At 39.3% G+C, this 27,297-nt stretch overlaps 1 protein-coding gene across 2 annotated transcripts; it reads left to right on the top strand.

Moving 5' to 3' along the window:
• Positions 1-254: 254 nt before the first annotated feature.
• SMARCA5 (SNF2 related chromatin remodeling ATPase 5) lies at positions 255-25,416 on the top strand. Of its 2 annotated transcripts, none has more exons than XM_072861982.1 (24): positions 255-671; positions 3,235-3,309; positions 6,120-6,286; positions 7,028-7,128; positions 7,793-7,893; positions 9,778-9,957; positions 11,340-11,495; positions 11,599-11,730; positions 12,569-12,637; positions 13,175-13,284; positions 13,559-13,785; positions 15,514-15,635; positions 15,724-15,876; positions 17,097-17,229; positions 17,901-18,049; positions 18,280-18,399; positions 18,637-18,747; positions 19,340-19,453; positions 19,641-19,763; positions 21,057-21,189; positions 22,206-22,324; positions 23,312-23,524; positions 23,975-24,085; positions 25,117-25,416. In XM_072861982.1, exons 1-24 carry the CDS (start codon positions 522-524, stop codon positions 25,180-25,182), a joined length of 3,135 nt encoding a protein of 1,044 aa, XP_072718083.1. In that variant the 5' UTR covers positions 255-521; the 3' UTR covers positions 25,183-25,416. The 2 variants fall into 2 exon arrangements, with proteins under 2 accessions (XP_072718083.1, XP_072718084.1); XM_072861983.1 differs by having other exon boundaries at positions 291-671; positions 17,097-17,233; positions 17,905-18,049; positions 25,117-25,415.
• The last annotated feature ends 1,881 nt before the right edge of the window (positions 25,417-27,297 follow it).

Raw genomic sequence — 27,297 nt, 5'->3', positions numbered from 1 at the left:
AAGCCGAGGGGGGGGTCTGAACGGCTCAGGCTTTGTTGCGCCTCAGAACGGGACCGGGCGCCGCCACCCCCGGCGCAGGCGGCACCAGCCGGCGGTTGGCGGCCCCAACGCCCCGCCGCGCGCGAGCCGGCCCCGCCCCGCCGCCGGCCGTTGGGCGGCCGCGCGCTCCCCAGGCCGGGGAAGGGGAGGGCAGTGACGTCACAGCGGCGGCGGCGGGCGTTGCGAGGGCGCCTCCACTCAGCGGCGAGGCGGCGGCTCGCGCCAGCGCACTCGCTCCCGCCGCGCCGCACGCCGGCGGCGGGGCTCTCGCGAGAGCGGGGAGCCGGCTCGGTTCCTGGTTGGTGGGCGCCCGCCGGGAAAGCCGGGGCGGCAGCGGGGACGGGCCTCCGCCGGCGGCCGCGCACCGGGCTCAGCGCGCCGCTTCCCCCGAGCCCGCCGCCGGGCGGCCGCCCCCTCCGCCAGCGCGCAGCCAGCCGGGCCCGCGCCCGGGCCCCGGCGGAGCATTGTCTGCGGCGGGGATCATGTCCGCCGGGCAGCAGGCGCCGCCGCTGCCGCCGTCACAACCGGACGAGCTGCCCGCGCCGCCGCCACCGCCAGGCGCCAACAGCAGCGAGGCCGCGGGGACGGCTCCTTCCGCCGCCGGCCTGGCCGGAGGCGACACCGAGATGGAGGTCAGGCGCTTTCCCCCGGCGGGGACCCCCACCACCAGCCCTCTCCCCGGCTCCGCGGGGCTCGGCGGCGGGCCCCGGGGGAGCCGCGGCGGGGCACGCCTGGCTGCAGGGCGGCAGGTGCCCGCCATGAGGGACGGCGCCGGCGGGGCGTCCCCGGGCCGCGTGGGGCCGCGGGAGACAATGGAGGGGCGGGCGCGGGGCCGGGCCGGGCCGGGCCGTGCGCCGCGGCGCCTCCGGGCGCTGCCGGGCCCTGGCGGGAGAAGGAGGGCGGTGGGGCCGGGAAGCGGCCCGGCGGCGGCTGGGGAGGGTGCCGGGGGGGCTCCATCCCTCCGCTTCCCCTCGCCGCGGCCGCCGCACACGGGGCCCGGGCGCCGTGTTCCTCCGCCGGCCGCCGCCGCGGGGACAAGGGGAGGCCTCGCCGGCAGGTCACTTCGTTTATTTATCTTCTTCGAAGCGGGGTCACGGGAGGGCCGGGGGAGCCCCGCTCGCGTCCTCCCGCCCGGGGGATCGCCACCCTCCCCCCCCCCCCACGCACAAACGTACGCGCTGAAAGCGCAGAGGTCTCGCTAGGCTCGTTACCCGCTTCTTGCAAGTAGCTTTTCTGTCCTTCCTCCCTGAAAAGCCTTCCCACCGTTCGTGCTTCCTGCTTCAGTGATGAGCAAGTCCATGTTCTAAGAAGCAGTAACGTTTTCTGCCTCCTAAAGCGGTTCAAAACTTTGTTTTGGGGGGCTGGGGGGTTGTTTGAGGGGGTTTTTTGGCGACAGGTGCTTATTCCAGAAATTTCAAGGGGTTTGAGTGATTGCCTGGAGATGCAAATTTTGTTACAGCATTGTTTCTTTAACGATATGAGGAAACTGGTTGGTCCTGCTTTCCACACTGGGTGTTTTGTACTCTGAGTCATGCTGTACAGTCCGACTTACTTGATCTAAATAAATTTGCAAATACCATATTTTTCGGGTGAGCAAGTAGCCAAAGCACTGTGGGTAATAAGTCCTGCTCGAACCTGCAAAAATAGGGCAATTCCAGGCTGGGGCTGAGCGCATGGAGGCTGTGAAACTTGGAGGCTGCGTGCTCTTGAGTCGCCTGTGTGCGAGGGCTCTCTGTGCTTGCTAAGTTAGTTCCTTTTTGCGTGGGGAAGGGATTACCTTGCGTAAAGTGACGTTTCAGTTGAAATAGCTTCTTGATAGTCCTCATCATCTGAGAGACTGCTTTTCTTACTCTCCAGTTAAATTGCAAGGTTTTGTCATCTTTATCGCACATGACGAGATCAGATGGTGTGCTGCTGCGTTTCTGTGTTTCGCGTGTTAGGCATTTCAGGAGAAACGTGAATTTCATACGGAAGTTCAAACGGTCCTATGCTTATGTGTGCTGGTAGGTGGGTGTTGGCTAAATCCAGTGGGAGATGAGTAAGAAGATTTGGGTATGAGTTTAGAAGATCTCGAGCCATACTTTTTATGCGCATTTCTTTATATTTTGACTGGTGAATAAAACATTTGTGTTAGGGTTCTTCTGTTTCCACATGCCTTACCTGCCAGAGTTTTGTGAGGAAACACCTGCCCACAAACATCCCGTGTTTTGCCTGCTTTTGTTTCATGTTGTTTCTTTCTTTCCTGTTCCTCTGTTCTACCTTGGCCAGTAAAGACTGAATTTAGCTCAATTCTTACTTGGCTCAATTAAACAGATGGTTAATAATGAGTTTGAAGGCATCTCGTTTGTTTCCTTTTCTCACCCTTTCAAGAATTATTTTGTAATATATTGCCTTAGCGTAGTTTATCAGGGAAGGATCATCCCATTGTTTTTGGTTTTAAGAACAGAAGATGAAATTACATGTGGGGGATGATGGGGAAAGAGTTAACCTAATAACAGGAGAGACAAGGACAAAAAAAGCCCTGATCTGAAAGAATAATTGAAGGCAGTATGTCAAGGATTTGGCAGGAAGGGGATGAGGGAAGACTGCCCCCTCCCAACCAACTTGTTTTTCTGTTAGTAGTGGTACTATTGGTGATAACAATTATTTAATTTAGTAAACTAAATAGGGGAAAAATGCAGTTTGTCTAAATTCCTATTCTGCTTCCAGGACAAAACTGCAGTCCAGGTTCTTATTTAGACTTGTTCCCTTGGTACAGAATGATGAGGGATTGGGGTAATCTGGAAAAAGGAAAAAAAACTTGAAACTTCTCTTGCTTTGGGACCGGAGCTAGTTCTTTCACAGTACTCTCCAGAGCCAGCTTTAGGAGGGTTTTGGCTCAGCACTCTAGCAGCAGCATGCCAAGCTCCTGGACCACAGCTGTCTCTCTCATTCACATTGATGTGATGCTTTAATGATGGAGCTAAATCGGATTACAGAGATCTAGCTCTGTCCCTCACCCTGTGGCAGGGATCTTTGATCCATCTCCAGGTAATTTTACAGTAAGTAATAGAAAGCTGACTATATCAAAGCAGCAAAAGATGGCTGTGCCGTCTGATGTGGATAGATAGTAATTTGAAACAAGCTCATTCTCCTTTACATGGGTATCTTCCCTTGTTCAGAAAATAATTTTTTTCTAATTCTTTTTCATCCCAGGAATCTTTTGATGATGCATCACCAGGAAAACAAAAAGAAATCCAGGAAGCAGATCCTACGTACGAAGAGAAAATGGTATGTAATATTTGGGACTGTGTACAGCTATCCAGTATTTAGGCAGTTGCTTAAAACAGACTGCGTTTTCTGCTTGTTTAAGTAACTTGAACAAAAAATATTCAGAAAAAAACCCTCAGACTCTTCTCCTTTTTAGCATTTTGTTCACTGGTCCTCTGCTCTTTCCCCATTTCCATTGCAGTCATTTGTGGGAATAACTGTTAATGTGTTTTGCTGTTTCTAGGAAGTATAGCCCTAGCAGCTTTGAGATGCTCTAGATTTAGAAGAATGATATAATGGGAAATATTCAAATGTCTTAGGAGAAAAAAATGTAATAAAAAGTTGTCAAGTTGCTTTTGAAGTTATCTGTAGAGTTGTCCTTCCTGTATGCAAGGGGGATTATGAAGAGTTGAGTATTCACTTTCTCAGAAATGGAAAGATCCTCTAGGAAAGCGTCCATAAGTGTTTAAATGGCTGCTACCTTACTTTCTGAATGTTCAGAATCAGTTGAAGTCTAGGACCTTTTTTATATCATTGTTGAATACAGGAAAACAATTCCAAACTTACTTTTAAACTGCAGGAGTAGCAGTCCTTTGTAGGAAAAGTATATTAATTTCTATTTTGGGGGTGTGAGCAGTAAAAAGAAAGGTTTAGCATAAGGCTTTGAGTAGGCACTGCATTCATGTTCAGTTGAAGTATGCTTTAGTAGGAGGACTTCAAAATAGGCAGGTTCTTTCAAACAGTAGAGTTTATGGCTCAAAGTAAATAAAAGTTAGCTTTCAAAATTCATAGGAGGCTGAGGAAAGGTTTACTGTTTAGGACAAGTACTGATGGTAAGCCTTGGCCAACTTTTGAATCCTTTTACTTTGTCTAGACTGAAAGGGATTTCATTCGCTTTTTCTGAAATTTAATTTGTTCTTTGTGAAGCTCTAGCTACAGTCCTCGAGCTTTTGAAGATGCGTGATTCTGTGCTTCACAGGTTAGATAGGAGAAAACTTACTATTTTCCTTATTTTTTAGTTTTTATAGTATCCTGAATGTAAGAGATGGAGCCGTCCGCTCCTCACAATCTCATCGCATTTTCTTCCTCTGTTCCTCCCTGTTTTCCTTTCTTCCTGTTTGTAATTCCAGTGTCTGTGACTGCATGTGGAATTTCTTCATAGGAAAGTGAAACTGATTCTTAGAATTTGCTGCTTCCTGTGTTGTTTCTTCTTGCCACTGAAAAGAACCCAGTCGTCTTCTGCTAATTTCCTTGTGCTACTTCCTGGCAAACTGAAGAAAGTGAACTTGGAGTTGTCTCTTCTAGTCTCTAGACAGGCACGCTTACAAGGGGGATTGTATTTTACTGTTGCAATAGTAAGAAGATGCACTGGAAAAGAAAACAGGGAAAGGTCCTCTGTTGGTAAAAGGATAGGTCAAGGTTGCAGAGTACAGCCTGTTCTTGTCTGTGTCCTGTCTAAAAGATGCAGATCATGTTTGTTAGTCTCTTAAAGGAATATCTTTAAGCACAATGAAAACGAGTTGTGGGGATGTGTGTGCAGTGCCAAAATTTGGAGAAGATTCCTCACTAAAATTTTAGAATGAGGAAGCTTTTGCAATGCACTTTGTGTCTCTTCTGATTCTCTTTTGCACAGCCAGTGAAACAAGTACTTAAAAATAAGGATCAGCAACGTGGATAGTAGTAACATCTTACCTAGTTTAAACTTCAGAAACTGTTATGAAGTAAACAAAAAACATCCTATGAAGAATAGATAGAAAAACTTGAATTCAGTGGATGTGGATTGTAGTTGTGTCAATCAAGCTTAAACTACAGTTAGAGTCTGAGTCTGACTCTTTTGTGGTACATGCAGGATCTCTGTCTTCTCTCACGGCCTGTCTTCTTGCCTTTTACATAGTGCAGGAACTGCTTGCTTTAAAGAGGAGAACACTCACAGACCTGGCATTGCTCTTGCAGAAGTCTGGAACATATGTTCCTTTTTACTAAGAAAACTGACTTCCTGTAACTGCAAGTTGCTAAATACCAGGTTATGTTGTGGCAGCTGGCAGAATGTCAGAGCGGTTGCTATTAAGCTTGGAACTGTTTTCTGTCTTGATTGTCTGTTCTGAAGTCTTGATGTGGCCTTGGGAAGGTGTGTTGATTCCAGATGAAACCTGTCTCAAAGGAACTGAACCTTTTAGATACTAATATTGTCTCCTGTAATCTTTTTTGCACAGCAGAAACAGTGACTTATATCAAAGGGGGCGGTCTGACAAGTTAGGCTGAGCATATCTAAGAGGTCTCTGCTGCTGAAATAGGTGTTCTGGCTCTTCTGTCCCCTTCACCCCCTTTCATGCCAGCTCTTTTGCTTATCTGACACCATAGTGAGGTGGTGTATTTCACTGAGCAGACAGGAAACTAATGCGGTAGAAAATAGCTGTTGCCGGGTTGGTGAGATGAACGAGTTCATTGAATCCTGTGCATGCTGGGTGGGAGTAAATTTCTGGGAGTGAGACTATCATTTTTGATAGGAGAAGGTTGCTAAGGGGACGCTGTGGCCATGTCTAGTGACACTCATGCAATCTCTGTGCCAAAGTCACATTTCAGTCTTGGCGCAGGTCTGTCTTGCAACTTTGATCTTACTACATAGCAAAGGCTAGCCTTGACCCAATGCAAGAATATTGAATCTGTCAGCAACAGTTACATTGTTGATGTTAATCATCTCTTCTTATTGTAGCTGTGTATATAAAGAAATGTGAATCTATATTGTTTAAAAAACATGTTAGCTTTTTCCTTTGAATTAATACATACTGTAACATCTTACACTTGTTCCACTTAATTTTTCTTGTCAACAGCAAACAGACAGAGCAAACAGATTTGAGTATCTGTTGAAGCAGACTGAGCTGTTTGCTCATTTCATTCAGCCTGCTGCTCAGAAAACTCCAACTTCACCTTTGAAAATGAAGCCTGGACGTCCACGAATAAAGAAGGATGAGAAACAGAATTTACTGTCAGTTGGCGAGTGAGTGATGACATGTAGGCCAGCTTGTACTGTAATTATGGATTTTTTTGTACTTTAGAAGCGTAAGTTAAACTTGCTAGTCTTTTGTCCTATTTTGGTGTGTGTTTTATGCTGTATAATTGTGGGTTTTTTCAGCTGCCCACCACCTGTACGTTGAGGGTTTTTAAGAATTCTAGGAGTTATAAGAATTTTGTGTTGGTGGTAAAGCACTATCATGATTAAAAGTATTCCAGCATGCAGAAAAGCAGGGGCAGAAAATGAGAGCATTTGTGGCTCTAAGTTGTAAGAGTTCCTGGAGAACATCAGTATACTGCATCTTACAGGCAGCTTGAAAATCGGAGGTCTAGAAATTTGGATTGTCTTCATTGTAGGTTGTATGGCTGCAGTATATCTAGTGTTTGGCAGATGTTCCAGAACTCTTAAATACAGTGTCGTTCCCTGTCTTGTAGTTAAAGGCCAGTACTGATGCACACAATTTTTATCTTTCCAGTCACTTTGCTCTGATATTTGAGCCTGCTAACAAACGTGATCATCTTATCTTACTAAGAAGCTAGTGGCTCTAAAGAGTTAAAAAGCAGCATTTCAGTTGATCAGCTAAACACGAGTTCTTTTGAAGAATCTTGCAAGAAGCTTCTTTGGGTGTTCGCATTCTGTACTGCAATGACGTTAGATTTAATTTCAGAACAGTTTCACATCTCTTCAGTTTACCCAGAAACTAACTAACTTCTTGCACTTTTTCAGCTACCGCCATCGTAGAACAGAGCAGGAAGAAGATGAGGAGCTGTTAACAGAAAGCTCCAAGGCAACTAATGTCTGCACTCGGTTTGAAGAATCTCCATCATGTGTGTTTGTTTTTTTTTTTTTTTTTTTTGCCCCTATTCTTTTCCTTCAAAATGTTGTTTAAAATGAAGTTTATTTTCCTCCTTCCCAAGGACAGTGAATCAGTTTTGGGGGACAGGAGAAGGAGAAAAAAAATCCAGCACTGGTCTCATGGGAAAAAATGTATTAGCGAGGGACTGTTTATTTTCAGTCAGGCTAGAAAGATGGTCCAGTGAGTCTTGTCCTTTAGAAATCCAGTTGCTATACTTTAGTTACTAGGAAAGAGCTAGCTGTTTTTAAGACTGTCATCTTACAATTTTTACATATGTAACCTATCTTCTGATCCAATTTAAGATACCTAACAGCTTCCAGTTCATTTAACAGAGAATTCAGTGTTCTGTTGTTTTAACATTTGGCTGTGTTCTGATTTGGGGGGTGGTGATACACTTAGAATTTCTACATATTTTGGGTTCTTGCAGAAAACAAAGCTGTTGGAGCAGCTTGCAGAAACAAAATTCACATGTCGCTATCTCCAATGTGCATTGTCCTTGAAATTTACTGCATGAAATTTACTGCTTGATTTTGTTCTGTAGCTTAGATAATCAGTGTCAATTAGCAGGCAAGGGATGGTGAAATTCTTTGGTAAATGTTTACAGATCTTTTAGTCTATTCTTTCATGTCTTGTAGATGTTAAATGGGGAAAGCTGCGTGATTATCAGGTCCGAGGATTGAACTGGCTCATCTCTTTGTATGAAAATGGCATCAATGGTATCCTAGCAGATGAAATGGTATGCACATAGACCATGTTTCTGGGGACTTGTGAACACATGCGATACAATACAATTTTAGTTCAGCTATATATATGGCTTTTTAAATAGCACTAAATGTAATATATAATTTGCCAAATCTTATTTTTTCTAGTATAAGTCACTAATGTTAAAAGTGTCACAGGTAAATTTAAATAACCTGTGCAGGCAGTTTTAGAAATAGGCATATGAAAAGGGAATCTGTCAACCTTTAGAAAAATAAAATTTGGAGGAGGGGAGTTGTTCTATAGAATGATGTGTCCTCTTTTTTTCTCTAAGTTGCAGCTATTTTGTTATGTTATTCTCAAGCTGACAAGTGCGGGAACACTTCCTGTTGTTGTTAGGGTAAAATGCAGATAGCGGGAAATGAGTGTCCTATATGGACTGATCTCAGCAGCAAGAGCTACACCAGTGGAAATTTTCTGGGAAAAATGGTGCAAAGATAGATGTAGCTGGAGAGCTGTGTTAAAATTTCTTTCATGCCATGACCATGGACATTTCAGTCAGCGCTGGTCATAGTAGCTTTTGCTTCTGTTTTTATTCTTTTTCCCTGAGAGACAAGGGATGAATGCAGAAGAAATTGTAGCACTTTGACAGGCAGATATATTTTTGTCCTCTTAAGTGATTTTAGTTGTATCTGTTTTTCATAAGGAGCAGATAAGGAAAAACAAAAATCTAATTATATTTCAGTATATTGCATTTCTCATGCCTTCTGGTAATTTCTTTTCTGTATAATAAAACTTCTTCAAGATAAATTGGAGACAAATGTATTTAAATTATTGTTTAGTAACATGTTTAATATTGAAAGAGATCAAGGATTTTCTTCAACATACTTGCTTATGAATAGAGGAAATTTTTTTTGCTGAGTACAGTTCTAAGTGGAGCAGGCTTGTTTTAACAAAAACGACTGGGAAACTTTATAAGTCCTTGGATTTGTGGTATTCCAATATCCATCTTGCATTGAGGAGTTTACATATTTACTATTAAATATTTTTTGATTCATTCTTAAATATTAATCCTTTTGAACTTATTAATGCCTTTCACACAGCTTGTAAACACTTTTCCACATCTTACACCAGGTGGAATGTGGTTATTTTGAAGACAAAGACTTGAATTTTAGAAGCAAAAATAACTTGCACTGATGGTTTTCAGGGTTTTTAAATCCCATGTATTTGAGTCATCTTTTTGAATTATTTAAATGATATGAATGATCTTGTTTTTGTATGTCTTCCTCAGTTTTGTTTTAATTAAAATTATGTGCTGAAGATATAAGGTTTGAAATATTTCTGTTGAATAAAGAACAGAGCACTTAAGAAAAAGTACTTCTAAAGAAGCTCAGTATTTGTTTTCTTCTTTGACATATGCAGCTGTTTACATTTATGTTTGGCTTTCTTCTCACAAGAACTGACATTATGTCGTGGCCTGTAAAAGCCTCCTCACAGGATTCTTATTTTATTCACTTTATTTCAAATTTAAGAGAATGCATACATCCAGTTTGTGAAGCTTGACCTCTAAATAAATAATCTGAGTACATCCTAGTCTACAAACCAAAATTTTATGAAATAATGTTTTCTTGCACTTCTAAGAATGTGTCTTACTTGAAAGGTAAGGCAAAATTCTAACTTCATAATCCAAGGTTTGAAGATGTTACTCGTATTACTTTTTTTTTATTAAATGTGGGAAGCAGTACAAGCTTTTCCTAACCAAGATTTTGATGCCTTTTGTGAGTAGCACTGTCTGTAATAGATCTCACTCATTTGGTCAGGCTGCTGTGTCTTCCACGTTGTACTTAGAGCTCACTCTTGGGTTTTTTGAAGGTGTTTCCTGAGAGATTTTTTTTTTCTGACACGTTAATGTCTCTTACAGGGTCTTGGGAAGACACTGCAAACAATTTCTCTTCTTGGATATATGAAACACTACAGAAATATTCCTGGTCCTCACATGGTGTTAGTTCCTAAGTCCACTCTACATAACTGGATGAACGAATTCAAGAGATGGGTACCTACACTTCGAGCAGTTTGTTTGATAGGTGACAAAGACCAGCGAGTAAGTTTTGATGTGGTGGTTTTTCCTGTGTATATCCAGCATGTGATCTTGGTGTCCTGCACCTTTACCGTTCGTTCACAGGGAAGGATATTACTTGGATTTGTAGTGGTTAAACAGTAAGACCTACAAGTGCTACCTACTTAAAATATAACCAGCTTAGAATTGACACGTATGTTGCCCAGCTATTGCTTCATCACTTTACACTTGAAATTTCTTGACAAAAGGTTTTCTCTCTCCTTTTGTGAAGGCCACCGTGTAGACCAACAAAACCCGATAAATCTTAAAATAGGAAAATAAGGTGTTTCATGTAAAGTGCTGTCTTTTGTATGAATATATAAATCTGTAAAAAAAGTCATTTGTTTTCTGCTCTACGTAGTACAGTACATCGTATTGGCTGTAACAGCAGCTTTTAAGAGGATTATGAGGTCTGTCATAAGGAACTGTTTTCTGAAAACAGTTGTCAGCTTAATGTTGGAGGGGGGGCAAGGTGGGTTGGTTGGTAAAAGTGGTACGCAATTGTCAAAAGAGAAAATATTCCTCAGGCTCTTATGGCCTTACTATTTCAATCATTCTCTTTTTGTTACTTCAGTATCAGTTCTTTGGTACTTTATTTTTTTAGCGCAGCAAAGAAAACTTAAAAAACATGAAATATGCTGGCACATCTGTACATTTGTCAACTGGACTCACCCATTTATTTATGGAAGGAAGAGTTATTACTGGTGCCATTAAACTTCTGCTTTTGTCAGCAGATTTTTTTTTTATTCTAAGGGCATCTAGTTCTATTTTCAGAGTTGGGTTAGAAATTACAAAAATATTGATGCAACTTTAAATAGTTCTGGAGGTAATTGGTCCAGGTCTGATATCTTGTGATTTTTTTAGTGCATCTTTTTTGAATCCAAAAGTTCTTATTCTTTCTTCAGTATATTTCTTGCTTATATGAGTTACGTTCTTGACATTTATACATCTCTGTGTTTTCAGTTAGCCAGTTGTTCAGTTAGCCAAATAAAGCTCTGCTTGGGATTATTTTTTTATATCCAAAAACTACCATTTTCTAAACTTAAACCAAAGCAAACCTACAGAAAATTGCTTTTGAGTTCTGATCTTACAGTTCAGCTATTGAAAACCTCGTGTGTGTAGGTAGTCATCTGCAATTTCCAAAACCAGAGCTGAAATCCCTTATCTGGGGATGGTTTTAGCAGCTTCAGCACTGACAAAATTGTCAATCTTTACAACAGCTGTATGTTTTATTGCCTCTATAATTAATTTTATCTCTTCTTTCAAATTTCGTAGCAATGTTGTTTTAAAATTTTAACAGCGCTAGCATGTTCTTTTTGTTTTAGATTTGACGAAGCCTCATAACTAACTGTCACCTTGTTGTCTAGGCTGCCTTTGTCAGAGATGTGTTATTGCCTGGAGAATGGGATGTCTGTGTAACATCATATGAAATGCTTATTAAAGAGAAATCAGTATTCAAAAAGTTTAACTGGAGATACCTAGTTATAGATGAAGCCCACAGGATTAAAAATGAAAAATCAAAGGTAATTTATACTTTCACTGAAAAAGGGATTTGTGTGGGTTATTAGGTGGTGGTGTGGGGACTAGTAATATTTTTATATTTGCTCATGTCTCAATGTCCTTCAGTTATCAGAAATTGTGAGGGAATTCAAGACTACAAATCGGCTGCTATTAACTGGAACTCCACTTCAGAACAACTTACATGAACTCTGGGCACTTCTTAACTTCCTTTTGCCAGATGTCTTTAACTCATCTGAAGTAAGTCTTCATTTCTGCAAATCAAATTAAATGAGCTGTGCTTGTTTTCCAGATTTGAGAATAGACCTGAATATGTGTGGTTAGGAGCATCAATTACTGATAACAATAGATTGACAGTTAGAAATGTTTCCAGAATTGTGAAGTATAGTAGGGTAGACTATTTTTCTCAGCTTGGCCATTTTTCAGGGCTGTTGTTGAGCTTAGCAGATATAAGAGGTATTAAAGTCACAATGTAAAGATGATCTCCGCTGCATTTCAGAATAGATTTAAACATTGTGATGGCTAAACGACCTCAGTTTGTTTTTATATTTAACTATAAGTTACCTTATTGTTTGTCTGACTTCTTTCCTCTGGGTTGGGAGATACTATATAATGAGCAATAGACTTCACAAAGTGAAGCATGTGCTGAACTGTTTTGATGAATTGGGAGTGTAACATCTGTAGAAAGGGAAGCCCTGGGGTGCATTACACCAAAATTTTACTTCTTCCTTTTCCTTTTTCATCAAATGCTGCTAGTAGTAGTATGCTTCTTCCAGATGGAATTTGTCCAATGGGGTGATGTGAGTGAATCTTTTTCAACAGAAAAGGACTCACATGTTGATCCTTTTATTTTTTTTTTTTTCCCCTTCCAATGGTATGGAGGTTTGGTGTTTGGTTTTGGGGTTGTTTGTTTTTTTTTTTTGAAGACATTGTGTTTTAGAGCTTTCCGTAAAAATAGACCAAAGACGGTACTTATTGGCTATGTAAGAGAATTACTTGAGTTGTATTTATTCACCATTGTAATGACATTGCACCTTGAAAGGAAACCTCTTACATACCAATGATTTTGTTGATACAGGACTTTGATTCATGGTTTGATACAAACAACTGTCTAGGGGATCAAAAGTTGGTGGAACGTCTCCATATGGTAAGTCTTTTTGCTTTTTGTATAAGCGTTACATTTACCTAAGTTAGGTTCTAAATAATTCTTCTAATGCTTCTTGTGACAGAATACTAGGGTAAGATAGTTTATTCCAGAAACTATGATAGACTTTCAGAATAGGTTGGTGAAGCTCGGCAGATGATCTATTTCTTGAAAAGGAAATTGTTTTGGAGGGGAGAGAAAAGTCAATAGTTCTGGCTTTCAGGGTTCTGAAATGCTTACATTAAAAATATTGGCTATAAAGAGACTATAAATATTTCAGTCAAGCAAAATTAAAAAAAGAATCAAGGGGCATAGAACCACCTGGAAGATGATTTTGGCCTAATCGTTGAGTCTTCCAAAGAAAGCACATGTATATTCCTATGTATAATAACCGGTTCATATAGATTGCTTTTTCAGATGATCTGGTAATAGGTCTGGTGTTTGAGCATTTGTGGTAGAGAATATCTGCACTGCTTTTGTCTGTTGACCTGTTCAGTGTTTCAGTTTCCAAAATAGGTTTAATGATGCAATCTCTTTCAGGTGCTACGACCATTCCTTCTACGTCGCATTAAGGCTGATGTAGAGAAAAGCTTACCTCCGAAGAAGGAAGTTAAAATTTATGTGGGTCTCAGCAAAATGCAACGAGAATGGTAATTCACATACTTGACTCTGCTGTGGTTAAGGCTCAGAAGGAATGTGCTGCTTGTGACTTGCTTATTGTGTGGAACTTGATTTAATTCCTTCTGGTGTACTCCCAGCTCATACATATTTCCTTGTGACACTTTAGTGATGACAAAACCATGCCTATCAGGGAGAGTTACCTGATGAAATGAGGGGGAGGGTGAGCTTTTGACTATACTTATCGTTTAAAGAAAGGCCTGCTTTGTTTTAGAGTTACAAAAGTTTTTTCTTTCTTTGATGTAGGTATACACGAATCCTGATGAAGGATATAGATATATTAAATTCAGCTGGGAAGCTCGACAAAATGAGACTGTTGAATATCCTCATGCAGCTGCGAAAATGTTGCAATCATCCGTATCTCTTTGATGGAGCAGAACCTGGTCCACCTTACACAACAGATATGCATTTGGTCACCAACAGTGGCAAAATGGTAGTATTGGACAAATTGCTACCTAAGTTGAAAGAACAAGGTATGCATCTCGTTGCTGTTTGAGAGTTGTTTGGTTCAATGATAAAAATGAAAGCCGTTGCTTCTTCATGTTTCCATGTATCCTGAGCAAAACCCAGCACACTTTAGCCAGGATTATTGTTGGTTTCTAGCATGATACCAGCTTGTCAAGCACCGTATCTTAAATAGTTGATAGAAAAACAATTTGTGAAGTGCCTTCATAAATAATTGGATCAATAGTCCATTATGGCTTTCTGTGATGGTGAAGTGTTTTGATTTTTTTCTTTTTTTTTTTTTCTTTTTTTTTTGTCCCAGCTAAATGGAGACCACAGAAACATCAGTTGGTCTGGGCTTTAGGTTTTCTTTATTACCATTATTAGCTGTTTGAAACATAATCGTGGTATTTTAGCCACTCTTTTGATTTGCCATGAAGCACCATTTCAGATTCAAAGTCTTCATGTCGGGTTAAAGTCAAATACTTTGTGAAGTGTTGGTCTTTCTTGCTGGATATGATTTTGAGCAACACCTACGTTTTTTTGTGAATTTTTTAAGGCACACAAACATGGGGGAACACTCAGTTATTTTAAAGTTATTTTTATAGTAGGGACAAAGCTCTGGAATACGTTACTGTAAAACTCAGTCACCACGGAATTTTTTGACTCTGGAATAATTTTTTAACTCATTATTTTAATGAATATGCTTACTGAAGTAACTTGGCTAAAGGAGTGGAGGAGAGTTTGTGACTGGGGAGCCATTGCAGAAAAATAAAACGAAATCCAAACCTCAGCCTTAGGTAATATAAAGTAACCTGTACTTCATATCCAGGTATCATTCAAGCAGCTGTGGCAGTATGTGTCATTGTAAGACTGAAAAAGAAGAAATCGGTGGTTACTGTGCCTTTTTTGATCTTAGTTTCTTTCTGCTATGAGGCTTCTTGTTGAGATGTGGCAATTAAAATTGGCCTGGTCTTAAATCAAATTATCATCTTAAACAAAAGAGAGTTCATCATTAGACCTTGAGTCCAAAGGACAAAAAAAATGATACTAGGAGAATATAGGGGGAAGTGGAATCTTTGTAATAGTCTGTGTTTTACTTAAATCTCTCAAGTGGGTTGGAAGCAGTTGTGTGTATATGCATAAATTACATTTACAATTTTTGGAGGTTGTTCTTGGCAGGTAAGCAAACTGACAAGTCTTTAAGAAGAACTTACTTTATTTCTAGATATCTTAAATCCAAAACAAATACGTCAAAATTTCATTCTTCATACTACTGGATGTTTTTATAGTGTTATCGTCTTAACTCTGCTGTGTCTGGGAACATTTTGATAAGGAGTACAACAGAAAAGAAAAGCAAAAAGTCTGCTGCTAACTAGAGTCTAATATACAGTAAGGCAAACAAGCCCCATGGCAAGCACAGGCGCCTGCCAGTTAGTAGCTGAATAGGAATAACAGCTATGAATTCAGTCTAGCACACTCCAGGCACATCTGTTGTTATCTGGAACCCTTCAAGCCCCATGTTGAGCACCAAAAAGGACTGTCATGGTTTAACCTCAGTAGGCAGCTAAGCCCCTCCCAGCTGCTATGATAGCAGCGGCTGCAGCCCTGCGTTAAATATTGGGTGCTCAAATTCTAACTACTTTTCTTCTTAGTACATGGAACTGCCCTTCTTCACTTTCTGGTAATGCAAACTTGCAGAGTTTGGTAAATCTTAAGTTTTGGTGAAAACATAAGGAAGCTTTTTACCCAAACAGGTTCAAGAGTCTTAATCTTCAGTCAGATGACCAGAGTCCTAGATATCTTGGAAGATTACTGTATGTGGCGAAATTATGAATATTGTAGACTGGATGGACAAACACCACATGACGAGAGACAGGTATTTAAAATTTTAAGTATTTCACTTAAGTAAAAATAGTACTCATAAAACGTTTGGTTCAACTGATATGTTCATTTTATTTATTTAGGCATCTATTAACGCATATAATGAACCTGGTAGCTCAAAATTTGTGTTCATGTTGAGTACGCGGGCAGGAGGTCTTGGAATCAATTTGGCTACTGCAGATGTTGTAATTCTGTATGATTCAGACTGGAATCCACAAGTGGATCTTCAAGCTATGGTAAGAATCTAGATGGAAATTATGTTCTTTTTTCTTCTCTTTCTCACAGAACTTTCCTAGAACTATGTGTGCGGCATGATACAGTATTTCCGAAATAAATTGGTATTTTTCTTGTTTTAGGACAGGAGTAGTACTTTTTAAGACTGATTTTCAGTTCCAGTGCAGCTTCTACTGTGTGGAACCCTTAGTTACATTTGGGATATACAATGATTTATGCAGTGGGAAATGCCAAGTATATGCTACAGTACTCTTAGTAGTATTTAATGAGAATAGCCTGTTTTGTTTCAAAAAAATAAAAGAGCTAGCATGGTGTGTGTTAATCCCAAAACTATAAAGCTTTATTTTTGTGGGGAGTGGAGACGATTGTCTTTACACTGTGTTCTCTGATACCTTGGAAATGAGACAAAGAAATTGTCTGAATTAAACTTTTCAAAACCTGTTTTTATAGTGGTGATAAGCAAGCAAGCTCCTTTTAGCAACAATCTTTAATTTTTTTTTTAAAGTATATTTGCATGCATCTGCAACCTCAGGAGTAGTGTCAAGAACACTACTGACCGCATAAGAAAGTAAAGCTATTGAAAAACTACCAGAGGTTTTTGACAAATGAAGCCTTTCAGTGACAAATCTTGGAAATTTATTTTTAATTATCTCAGTTAAGCTATAGGTTCTCAAGTAGGCTAGCAAAAATTAGTTCAAAAGAATGATGGAACCAGTGTCTGGAAGCTAAAGTGAGATAGTTCCAGCTACCACTAAAGGTGTATGTTCAGAATACTAATTCTCACAGTGGTTAATGAGTTGCCAGTCAGGTGATGCATTGTATTTTTCTTGAAATATTCGTGGCACAACTGAACAATTTTGAGAAAGGTAGCTTTTGGTCAGTACAGAGATAATTTCTTAAATACTTTGATTTTACAGAAGGTTACATAGGGAAGAAGACTGGATGCTTCTGACCTTATGTGATTTAACAAAAAACCCCCTAACACACATTACTCATTGATGTTGTTATTTAAAAAAAAAACACCCCAAAACTTGCAATGCAGATAAGAATGTGCTATCTTGGGTAGTCATGTTAACTGTATGTCTATAAAGATTTAACTAACCTATGCTATTCTGTTTTATAAATTAGTATGTTGAAACTAATGAATGAAAACTGAAGACTAATTATATAGTCGTGCTGGAAACCAAGTACTGAATTTTGTGTTACTTTTTTTTTCGCCTAGGATCGAGCACACAGAATTGGCCAAACAAAGACTGTTCGAGTGTTCAGGTTTATCACAGACAATACAGTGGAAGAAAGAATAGTGGAACGTGCAGAAATGAAACTCCGGCTAGATTCCATAGTCATTCAGCAAGGCAAGTATATGAAGGCAATTTGTTTGTATATATGATGTGATCCTCTTCCCTTTTTTTCACAACATGTAAACTATGTCAAAATCAGCTAGTAAGAATTAATGGGAATGTTGCTTTTGCCTCAGCTGAACTCTGAAGATAAGAGTGCAAAGGCCTGATCCACTTGAAAATTTATTTTACTGTAGGGGTAGGCTTTTCCTCACTAACTTTTTGGTTACCTCCATAATGATACATACGTACAAGTGGATATAGTCAGATATTTTTATTTTTTTTCTTTAAAGCACTCCACTTCTCCTTTGAACTGGAGAAATTAATGCCTTGCCTTTTTTAATAGATGGGGAGAAGTGATGACAATGTAACCTTCTTGGTTGATTGGAATCAGTAACTTCAGAAATCAGTAATTTCTGAAAAAAGGATTCAGTAAGGTTTAGTCTGGAAATTATGAAAACATGTACCATAATAAAGCAAATGTATGTGCTCCCTGGCTGGGTTTTGCTGGCTTTCGGTTTTTTTCTTTCTTTCTTTTTTTTTTTCCTTCCTTTGGAATTTCCTTTACTGAGAGGAAAGGATATAGCTTTAACTTGGAAATGTAAGGGGGAGAAAAATAATGTATTGCTCCTTCCGTAATGTAAACTCTTTAGTTAGTTGCTATCCTCCAATGCTTTGATCTTTAGGAAGACTGGTGGATCAAAACTTGAATAAACTTGGGAAGGACGAAATGCTGCAAATGATAAGGCATGGAGCGACACATGTGTTTGCCTCAAAGGAGAGTGAGATTACAGATGAAGATATTGATCACATTTTGGAAAGAGGTGCAAAGAAGGTGAGATAAAGTCTAAAAAAAAGGAAGCCTGCCTGTAGACTTAAATTTGATGGCAACATAGTATATCCCTAGATGATAACTTGATTGTAAGCTGGAGAGAATAGGGTTTTTTTGCTCTTGAGGGTTTTCATATTGGTCAAACATGTTTGTTTTTTCTGCTGTTGTAAATGAGATGTTTCATAATGAAGTACCTTTCAAAATTGCTACTGTTCTTTTCTGTCTCTTCCAAGACTGCAGAAATGAATGAAAAACTTTCAAAGATGGGTGAAAGCTCACTCAGGAACTTCACAATGGATACAGAGTCCAGCGTGTATAATTTTGAAGGGGAAGACTACAGAGAAAAACAGAAGGTAACATTTAAATTTCTTTTGGAGGAAAGCACTAAGTCAGTCATATGATTGAACCATATTTATTTAAGAAGTGTTGGTTAAAATTCAGTATAATCTGTGAAAATAGTTTACAAGTTTTATTACTTATTTAACAAAGTAGATGTAGACCTAGTTTTACATAAAACTTGTAGCTGGTCTGAATATTTTGCAAGGCTTAGTCTTAATGTTTTTTGGGGTTGTGGGATTTGTGTTTTATAGATGGCATTTACAGAGTGGATTGAACCACCTAAACGAGAAAGAAAAGCCAATTATGCTGTGGATGCTTACTTCAGAGAGGCTCTTCGAGTCAGTGAGCCAAAAGCACCCAAGGTGAGTTGACTAATTTAAAAAAATAAATTGTTCAAATATGCATGATAAATGGTTAAAGCTGAAAGTGAGAAATTGGTCTTTATTCATAAAAACTGCACTATTCACTTTTATAAATTGGGGGAGGCAATTTAAATTTAGAAAAATCCAAAGGACTTGAGACAAACTTCTGTGAGAAAAAAGTAAGAGCAGGATGAAACTTGTAAGATGTTAGGAGGGTAAGAAAGACCAACCTGTTTCTTATTTTATTTTTATTTAAGCAGCTGGGGATTTTCCTTTCCTGTGGAAGATTTCCTTATTGTTGCTCAGAACACCTGAACTTTGTTCAAGGGGATGCACATGTGACTCTTTCCCCAGTTGCTGCCTCTTCCTCCTCCCCCCAAAAGACCCTCTCCCCTTTTCTCATGGGTCTTTTATTTTAGAATTCTTCGTGGTTGTAGTTGTCTCTTGCATGGTGTGGCCTTTTTTTTTTTAGTAAAGACAGTGCATTTTTGTAAAAATAAAGCTGCTTTTTTTTGCATAAACTGAAATCAGTTATTACAAGCAGATTCTGGATGTGAAAGGGAGTCAAATACAAACTTTGTATGTATTTCAGGCACCACGGCCTCCAAAACAGCCAAATGTACAGGACTTTCAGTTCTTTCCTCCACGCCTGTTTGAACTATTGGAAAAAGAGATTCTCTACTATAGGAAAACAATTGGGTACAAGGTAATTGAAGAATTCACACATTGCAACTGCAGGAGAATATGTACTTCTCCTGCCTTTCACACTAATTTAAATGAAAGAAAATCTTATTGAGCTGAACAAATGATTCGGTTATATTAACAGAAAAGTGACAATTAGCAATTATCTGTGAAAAATTAATCAAATTTTTTCAAAATGCAAAACCTTTCAGGTACCTCGTAATCCTGATCTGCCAAATGCAGCCCAAGCACAAAAGGAAGAGCAGCTTAAGATTGATGAGGCTGAACCTCTTAATGATGAAGAACTAGAAGAAAAAGAGAAGCTTCTAACCCAGGTACAGTTGGGTCTTCAGTGAGACTGAAAACAGCGGAAGCTTGCTTTGTGTTTTACAGTGTCACAGGAACATTTCTTGGTCATTGATTCACACATGCCATAGTTAACCCAGCTGCAAATTTTGGTTCATACTGAAAAGAGGTTTAGCGTTAGGTTTGTTGTGGGCCCCGGTACCTTTGAAGGACGTGCACCAAATTAGTGTAGTCAGCTTCTACTGAATCTGATCTACATTCTGTGTATTTTAAGCCTGACGAGTAAGAACTAGTCCAGTGTCAGAGTCTGGCTTCCCAAGTTTGCATTGACTGTAGACTGTGACATCTTTTCTCAGCTGTGGGACCTTGCAGACTAGCTGCAGAGCTGAATGTGCTACTTCCCACATTATTTTTTAAAGTGTATCTTCTGCCAAAGTATCACTCCCATGTGGAAGTGAATCCTGCAGGGTGAATGGTCAGTTTTCCTAAACTGTGACTGGTAGCGGATAGTGTCCCTCCTCTGTAAGACAATATAAGCTGAATAGGTACATAATTAGGTAGCATGTACATTTAAATAATTTAAAACAGCTTAATGCCTGTTATGCATTAGTTGGGTATTACATTTTCACGTTGTATTTTGCGGGGGATGTGGGAATTGTAGGACAAGATCTCTTGTTTGAGTAGTAATGCACTGGAACAGTTCACTATTAAAAACAGTACAACAGTACAATCAAGTGAGCTGTGCCTAAATTATAACATGGCTGGCAGAATGTTTTACTGTTTGTAGAAGTTATTGCTAATATGAAATTAGCCTATTTTGGCAGCTGATAATTTCAGCATTACTATTTCTGTCGCTACTGAACATCACCAGATAGCTTTAGACCTCTGAGGGAGTGTGACCAGGGAAAATGGCTGATGACATCTGTGAGGCACTTGGTGGGCCTTTTTGACAAAACAAAACCATTATAGAGATTATTGTGTCACCTGAGGGATTTTTCTTCTTAAAAAGAGACCCCAGGTTCTCTTTCAGAGAATATTGAGAGGAGAGATTAATTTATGAGCTGAAGACTCTTTTATCTGAAACTAAGTAGGTAGTTAGAGAACCAGTGCTAATCATTATGCAGTATTTAGATGGCGAGACTACAGTGACTGCAGTATAAAACCAGTTTTTCTACTAACATTAAACTGCAGAGAAAGCAAAGGCTTAATACTGTTGGAATGATGAAAGTGTTACAGGCTGTTTAAAGAAATCTGTTGAAACAAATTTGGCGAGAGACAAACACTGAACTTCTGTGCAATGTTTCCTTTTGATTGCTGTAAAGGGATTCACTAACTGGAATAAGAGAGATTTTAACCAGTTCATCAAAGCTAATGAGAAGTGGGGCCGTGATGACATTGAAAATATAGCACGAGAAGTGGAAGGAAAAACCCCAGAGGAAGTCATTGAGTATTCAGGTAACTTACTTTTTAAGTAGTCAGCTCCGCAAGTCCATACCTAATGCTGCTTTCCTAGTTTGAACTGCCTATGAACATGGTAACATCTTACTTTGAGAATTTCTTACATGGCTCTTGAAGGATTTCAGGGTAGAATTGTAGTGATGGATTTGGGATCTACTGGTCTAGATTTTACTGCGTTTAGCCCCTACATAATTAAAGCTGTACTAAAATGTGCATGTAAACTGTTACTGACTCACTTTAATATATCCTGAACCTACTCTGACTGCACAGTGCTGTCTTCAATTCTTGTTAATTTTTGCAAAATGAAACACTGAGAAACAATGCTTAGCTGGAGAGATTTCACTTTTCCTTGTACTCACTAACCAGCAGTTTTCTTGAATGTTTACACCTTTATTACCTCATCCTCATCAAGAGTGGGATACAGTAAACATTTTGTGACTGAATGTGTAATGACCATCGGTTTTTGTAACCTAAGTCCACTTGGCTCCTTACCTCTGATGTCTCAGAAGTGTTTTCTACTGTAGTGGAGCTGCAAGGTCCTGGGGCTAAATTTCTAAAGGTATATAGCAGCTCACAGATGTGAAAAATTATTTATTAAAATATTTTGTTTAAACACCTAATTACCTTTTAGACACTTGCTCTTGTCCTTGGCCACTCAGTTGCCCTCCTGCTTCCCTCTGTAAAAATGTATTGCTGTTACATCCATTTCCATTTTAAGAAGCTTTTTTCTTTGAGGAGGAGATTGGCTAACAAAAGCCTTTCTGGCCTGTATCACACCTCATTTAAACTGAGGACTTCTGTATTTACCCCCTTCAAAATAGCATTTGTAATACTGCAACACATAATATCAGGAAGTGAAGGTTCCTTATCAGGTAAAGGCATGCCTATTTTTACACAGCAGTAAGTTCTGGTAAAAGGAAGTAACATCTAACATCTTTTTTTTTTTTTAAGGTAAAAAACCCCCTAACTTTTAAGATGCATGATAAGAAACTAACCACTTGTTCTTTTCTTAGCTGTGTTCTGGGAAAGATGCAATGAACTCCAAGACATAGAGAAGATCATGGCTCAGATAGAAAGAGGAGAAGCCAGAATTCAGAGACGAATCAGCATAAAAAAAGCGCTTGATACAAAGGTATCTTTGCTGTGTTTCTTGCTTCCTTTATTTCCCTGTGCCAGTGAGGTGAGATGCAGGACTCCATGTCTAGCCAATGTTACTGATGTATGCAGACAACACCTTGGGCAGGGTATTTGCCTCTTTGGCATATTTCTCAGCAGTTGCTTTCTTTAGCTTTTCCATTCTGTAGAATTGCTGTCCTGGCTGATAGCTATGATGATAACGTTGGGTATGGCCTAACGTGTTGTTTGTAACAATCATCTTTATCATAGGACAAACAGTTCATAGTGCCATATAACAAACTCCCAATAACTACATGCTTTTTGAAGAAGCAGAATTTCTTTTGGACCTGTGTAACTGAAAATGCTATAATACACGCTTAGAGCCCTTAAAAAGGGAAGACTTACCAAGCAGAGGAGGCTTTCGTTCTGATCTACATTTCGCCAACCAGGGTTTGGTAATGAACAGATTTGTAGTAAGTTAAGGCAGTGTATCAGAATTCCCCCCCCCCACCTTCAGGTTTGACTAGTTAGTTATCTCTTCTAGGGAAGTCAGGGGAAGAACGGTGTCTGACTCAATTAACCAGAATGCAGCTGAACCGTGTGGTACACTCTCATGTACCTTCTTACTCTTACTCTGATTTTGACCATTCCTGAGGATTTGTATGTTAAAAAGGATCATTGCTATTTGAAGCCTGGCACATCTTGACCGTTTTCAAATGTAGTGACAGGTCTGAAGTCTGCCATTAATCAAAAGATCCCAGACAAAGCTAGCTGTTGTCTAACCAGAATTTACCCGTTCAGATGGTGTTGGTAAATGCACTATCTAGAACTCACAGTTCCTTACATGTGGTGACTTAGCACCAGAGCTCATGAAAGATCTAGTTTTCTAACTTGGTATCGTTCATCTGCCTGACTCATGTGATGTATTGCTTTCATATAAAACTGTTCCATGCTAATTCTGAACTATTTCTTAGTTTTATATGATATTATTTGTTTTGTTTAGATTGGGAGATATAAAGCCCCTTTCCACCAGCTAAGAATATCATATGGTACTAATAAAGGGAAGAATTACACTGAAGAGGAGGATCGCTTTCTAATCTGTATGCTTCACAAGCTGGGCTTTGATAAAGAAAATGTCTATGATGAATTAAGACAGTGTATCCGAAACTCCCCACAATTCAGATTTGACTGGTTTCTCAAGTCCAGAACTGCAATGGTATGTATTAATCTGTTTTGCTTTTTGTTCATGAATGCCTATGCCAACACAGTTATACACCAGGCTAATTAAATAGCTCCTGAAATGCTGAGGTATGTGCATGTGTACAATACATAAAATTTTTATAGACTTCCCAACAACTGTAGTGGATAGCAAATGCAGTAAACTAAAAAGTGTTATGGGAGGAGAAATTCAAAATTCCAAGGTACCGTTTTTCAAAATCAACATGACTTTGAGTTAAATAAAAACACGTTTTAAAAAGCAAACATCTGCTATCAAATCCATTCCTGTGAAGCCAGCCAGTAACTATCAAAAAATACTTCATTCCTTTTTCACTCTGCCAAGATATAGCAAAACCCTTACCTACTTACAGGCATTTCTAATATTCTAATACGATTTTTACGTTAAGTGGCTGCCTAATGTAGTGAGTGAATATGTTGTGCAATTTAGGAGCTGCAAAGGAGATGCAATACTTTAATCACCCTGATTGAAAGAGAAAACATGGAACTGGAAGAAAAGGAAAAGGCAGAAAAGAAGAAACGTGGACCAAAACCATCTTCGGTAAGATTTATAAAGCTGTGGCAAGCTCATTTGAAGACAGGGTCTTTTTCTAATTGTCTAGGACAGGCGATATCTAAAGTTATTTAAAAACAACAACAAAAAACCTTATAGGGCAATGTTAAGAGCTGCTTTAAAGTTCATGCTGTCATTCAGCTAGTACAGTTGTGGATGTCAAATAAAGGAAAATAAGTTTAGGTTCTAAATTGTAGCTTGCATGCTTTGGGGCAGAGAAACTTGTTATGTTTTGGATCACTGAGTTGGTACGCTGAGTAGGTTTACCCTGGTAAAATAAACCAGAGATTTATTTGGCTTTTAGTTAATTTTTATCCCTAAAGAAATGATATGTTTACCACTGAGGGACACATAGGCGATGCAGACCATTCATTCCACTTTGAGAATGCTACAGAGCTGTTTACAAGTGTTCCTATGTAGACTCTGCTGTCTGCCATCACTTTCCTTGTATGGGGGGTTGGTGATGAAATGGGCTTCTAGAGCTAGATTTGAGAAAACAGCACATACTCTTGACTGAATTCAAAGTATTGCTAAATACACAGGCCTGTTTTGTAAAGGCAATAACAACTTTACCCATTTTCTTGCCTACATTTGTTGTTCAAGTTGTGGTTGCCTAGAGCTGTTGTGTCAAAAACTTAGAAGCACAACTTACTTTTGCAGATGTGCAGAAATCAGTAACGTTAAGAGTGGTGGATCAGTAAGTTTCTTAGAACTGTCCACAGAATATTTAAACAGGTATTTAGAAATACCATTTCATAAATCGGAAGTTTTATAACATCCTGATTTGCTTCTCTATGCTTTCTATCTCTATGAAATCATACTCTTCCAGAAGTGGAAGAATACAAAACAACGGCTATCCTGAGGAGGATGTGCATATTTGCCATATTACAACATTTGCAATTTATCACATTTTAAAGCTGCCAGGGTGTAAATCACCTCCATCTGCTTTGACTGGAAACGCATTGCTTGCTTAGAATCTTTTTGTGTCACAGTAACTTATTACAAAACTTACCTTACAGGCACAGAAGCGCAAAATGGATGGTACTCCTGATGGTCGTGGAAGAAAAAAGAAGCTAAAGCTGTGAATGCAGAATTTTTGTAATCACTAAATTTAAAAAGTAGTTCTTTAATTTACGGGTCTTCATAAGATGTACTGTATAATGCTCAACTATTATGTCATTAAAGGACATCGGGTTCATCTGTTTACTGAACTAGAAACATAGTACTTAATGTAGTTTCACTTTTTTAAATGCAACAGCTGTGCTGAATTTTTTTTACCATTAACACTTGAAGTAATAAATAGGCTTCATTTATTAATAAGGCTTCACGTGACTTTTTTCAGTAATGTTTCCACTTGAATACTTATTTTAGTCATCCCCCAATGTTTTTTCCTCCTTAGGGTCCCAATGGATCCATAGAACTATTTAGTGGTGTTTTCTTCTTACAAGCCACCACCAGGCAAACCCCATTTCTGGAAATTCTGTGACTCTGACCTTACCTTTATTGAACTTAATTTTACTGCACAAATATACTCTGTTCTCTGACATTAGTGGAAAGGCCAGGTATTTACCTCAAGAACTAATGATCAACATACATACATACAGATTGGAACAAAATGGTAACATTTTTCTGCTTAAAATCTGTGCCAGCAGAAAGGTAAGTCAGTCATGCTGAGGCTTCTAGTTAATTAGAATGGCCTAAGAATGGTAGAATTGTTTTCACTGGCAAACAGCAACAAGTCAGAACAGAAAACGCAACAATATGTAAAACCACCCACTTCTCTCAACCAGCTGTAGTAAATGCAGACACAGTCTGTGAAAAGAACTGGTGCTGACTCTAGGTGTGCAAGATTGTAATTGTCTGGCAATCCACACTGTTCACTGAGCTAGTCAAACTGTACCATGCTCGAGTGTTTCCTAAGCTGTCCTTTCTTTTTTATGTATCTGGCATATAATGACATCATCTAGTGTAGCGTGATTTTGGAATTTACTAGGGAAAAAAAAAAACAAAACAGAACAAATACTCGGTTTGTACTGAGTAATCTTTGTTCAGTTTTGGCCCTTTTAAGAACACATATCAAAAAGCATCAGTGTTGTGTAAACAGCAAGAAATGCATCCCTAGAAAAATCAGCTTTTTGGAGCTTAAGCACTTGAGCAAAACAAGACTTAAGAAGAAGCTGAGAATTCACACATGGAGACTTCATGTACAGCAGCACAGTTCTTACTAGTACATTAAATGAGTTTCTGTTGGCAGGTGACTGATTTGCAGACACCAGCTGAAAAGAGGTTGAGTAACCATACTTTGCTCTTCAAAAAGTTAAAAGAACTTGGTATGTACAGCAGAGTTAACCACCACTCCCCAACACTTTATAAGCTGAATCGTCATAGCAGCCCTAGAAGAAATCAGCCTAACTGCTTACACTTAGTAAATGCTAACAATGCTGCAATTAACAAAAATGCTGCAATGCTGAATCCTTCCTTTAAAAGCATCTCTTTTCACAAAAAACCCCGAACACCAACAAGCCACAATTGCTTGTTTACAGCTAGCCTAAATAAAAACCTTTAGAGGAAGCAGAAGGGAAAGATTGATTAAATAGCTGAGGAGCACTTCATTTGTGCTAACAATTCTCAAGTGCCAGTATGCAGAAAGCAAAAGGAACTAAACCTTAATCTCCCACATGGCATCCTACTAGTTATAGAAAATCCATTTTCTTTCAAGTAGAAGTAACAAACAAAGCAAAGTATTTGCTCTAGATGACACAAGTGTGTTCCTCCAGTGCTGCCTGGCAGAATAAGCTGCCTTTTAGAAGTATATGCCTGTATTCTGATGCTATAATGTGTGTAACAAGCAAAGGAAGATAGAAAATTGTACAATATGGGAAAGCGGTCATTAGTATTGTTCTGATGTGCTAGACTCCATTTAAGGATGTTTGAAAGTACTTAATGCCAGCACCTAAGCATTGACATACTATTTTTCTAGTGTGGCTTTACAATATAGTTCTAATTCTCATTGATGACATGTAATGCTCTCCTTACAGATAATTGCAATTACAGCCTTACCCCTGGTGAGTCTCCCACCACTGTCTATATGTCTGAGATCCTCATTAAAATTTGAGACAAAAGTGTTGGTATCACTCATTTAAAAGAACACTATCATCTACTACTTAGCTTCCATTCTAATGCTACTATCTTCTTCCTTC

The sequence above is a fragment of the Ciconia boyciana genome, chromosome 5 (genome assembly GCF_034638445.1).
Source record: "Ciconia boyciana chromosome 5, ASM3463844v1, whole genome shotgun sequence".
NCBI lineage: Eukaryota > Metazoa > Chordata > Aves > Ciconiiformes > Ciconiidae > Ciconia > Ciconia boyciana.
The sequence above is the reverse complement of the archived record's forward strand: the minus strand, read 5'-3'. Positions and strand labels throughout refer to the sequence as shown.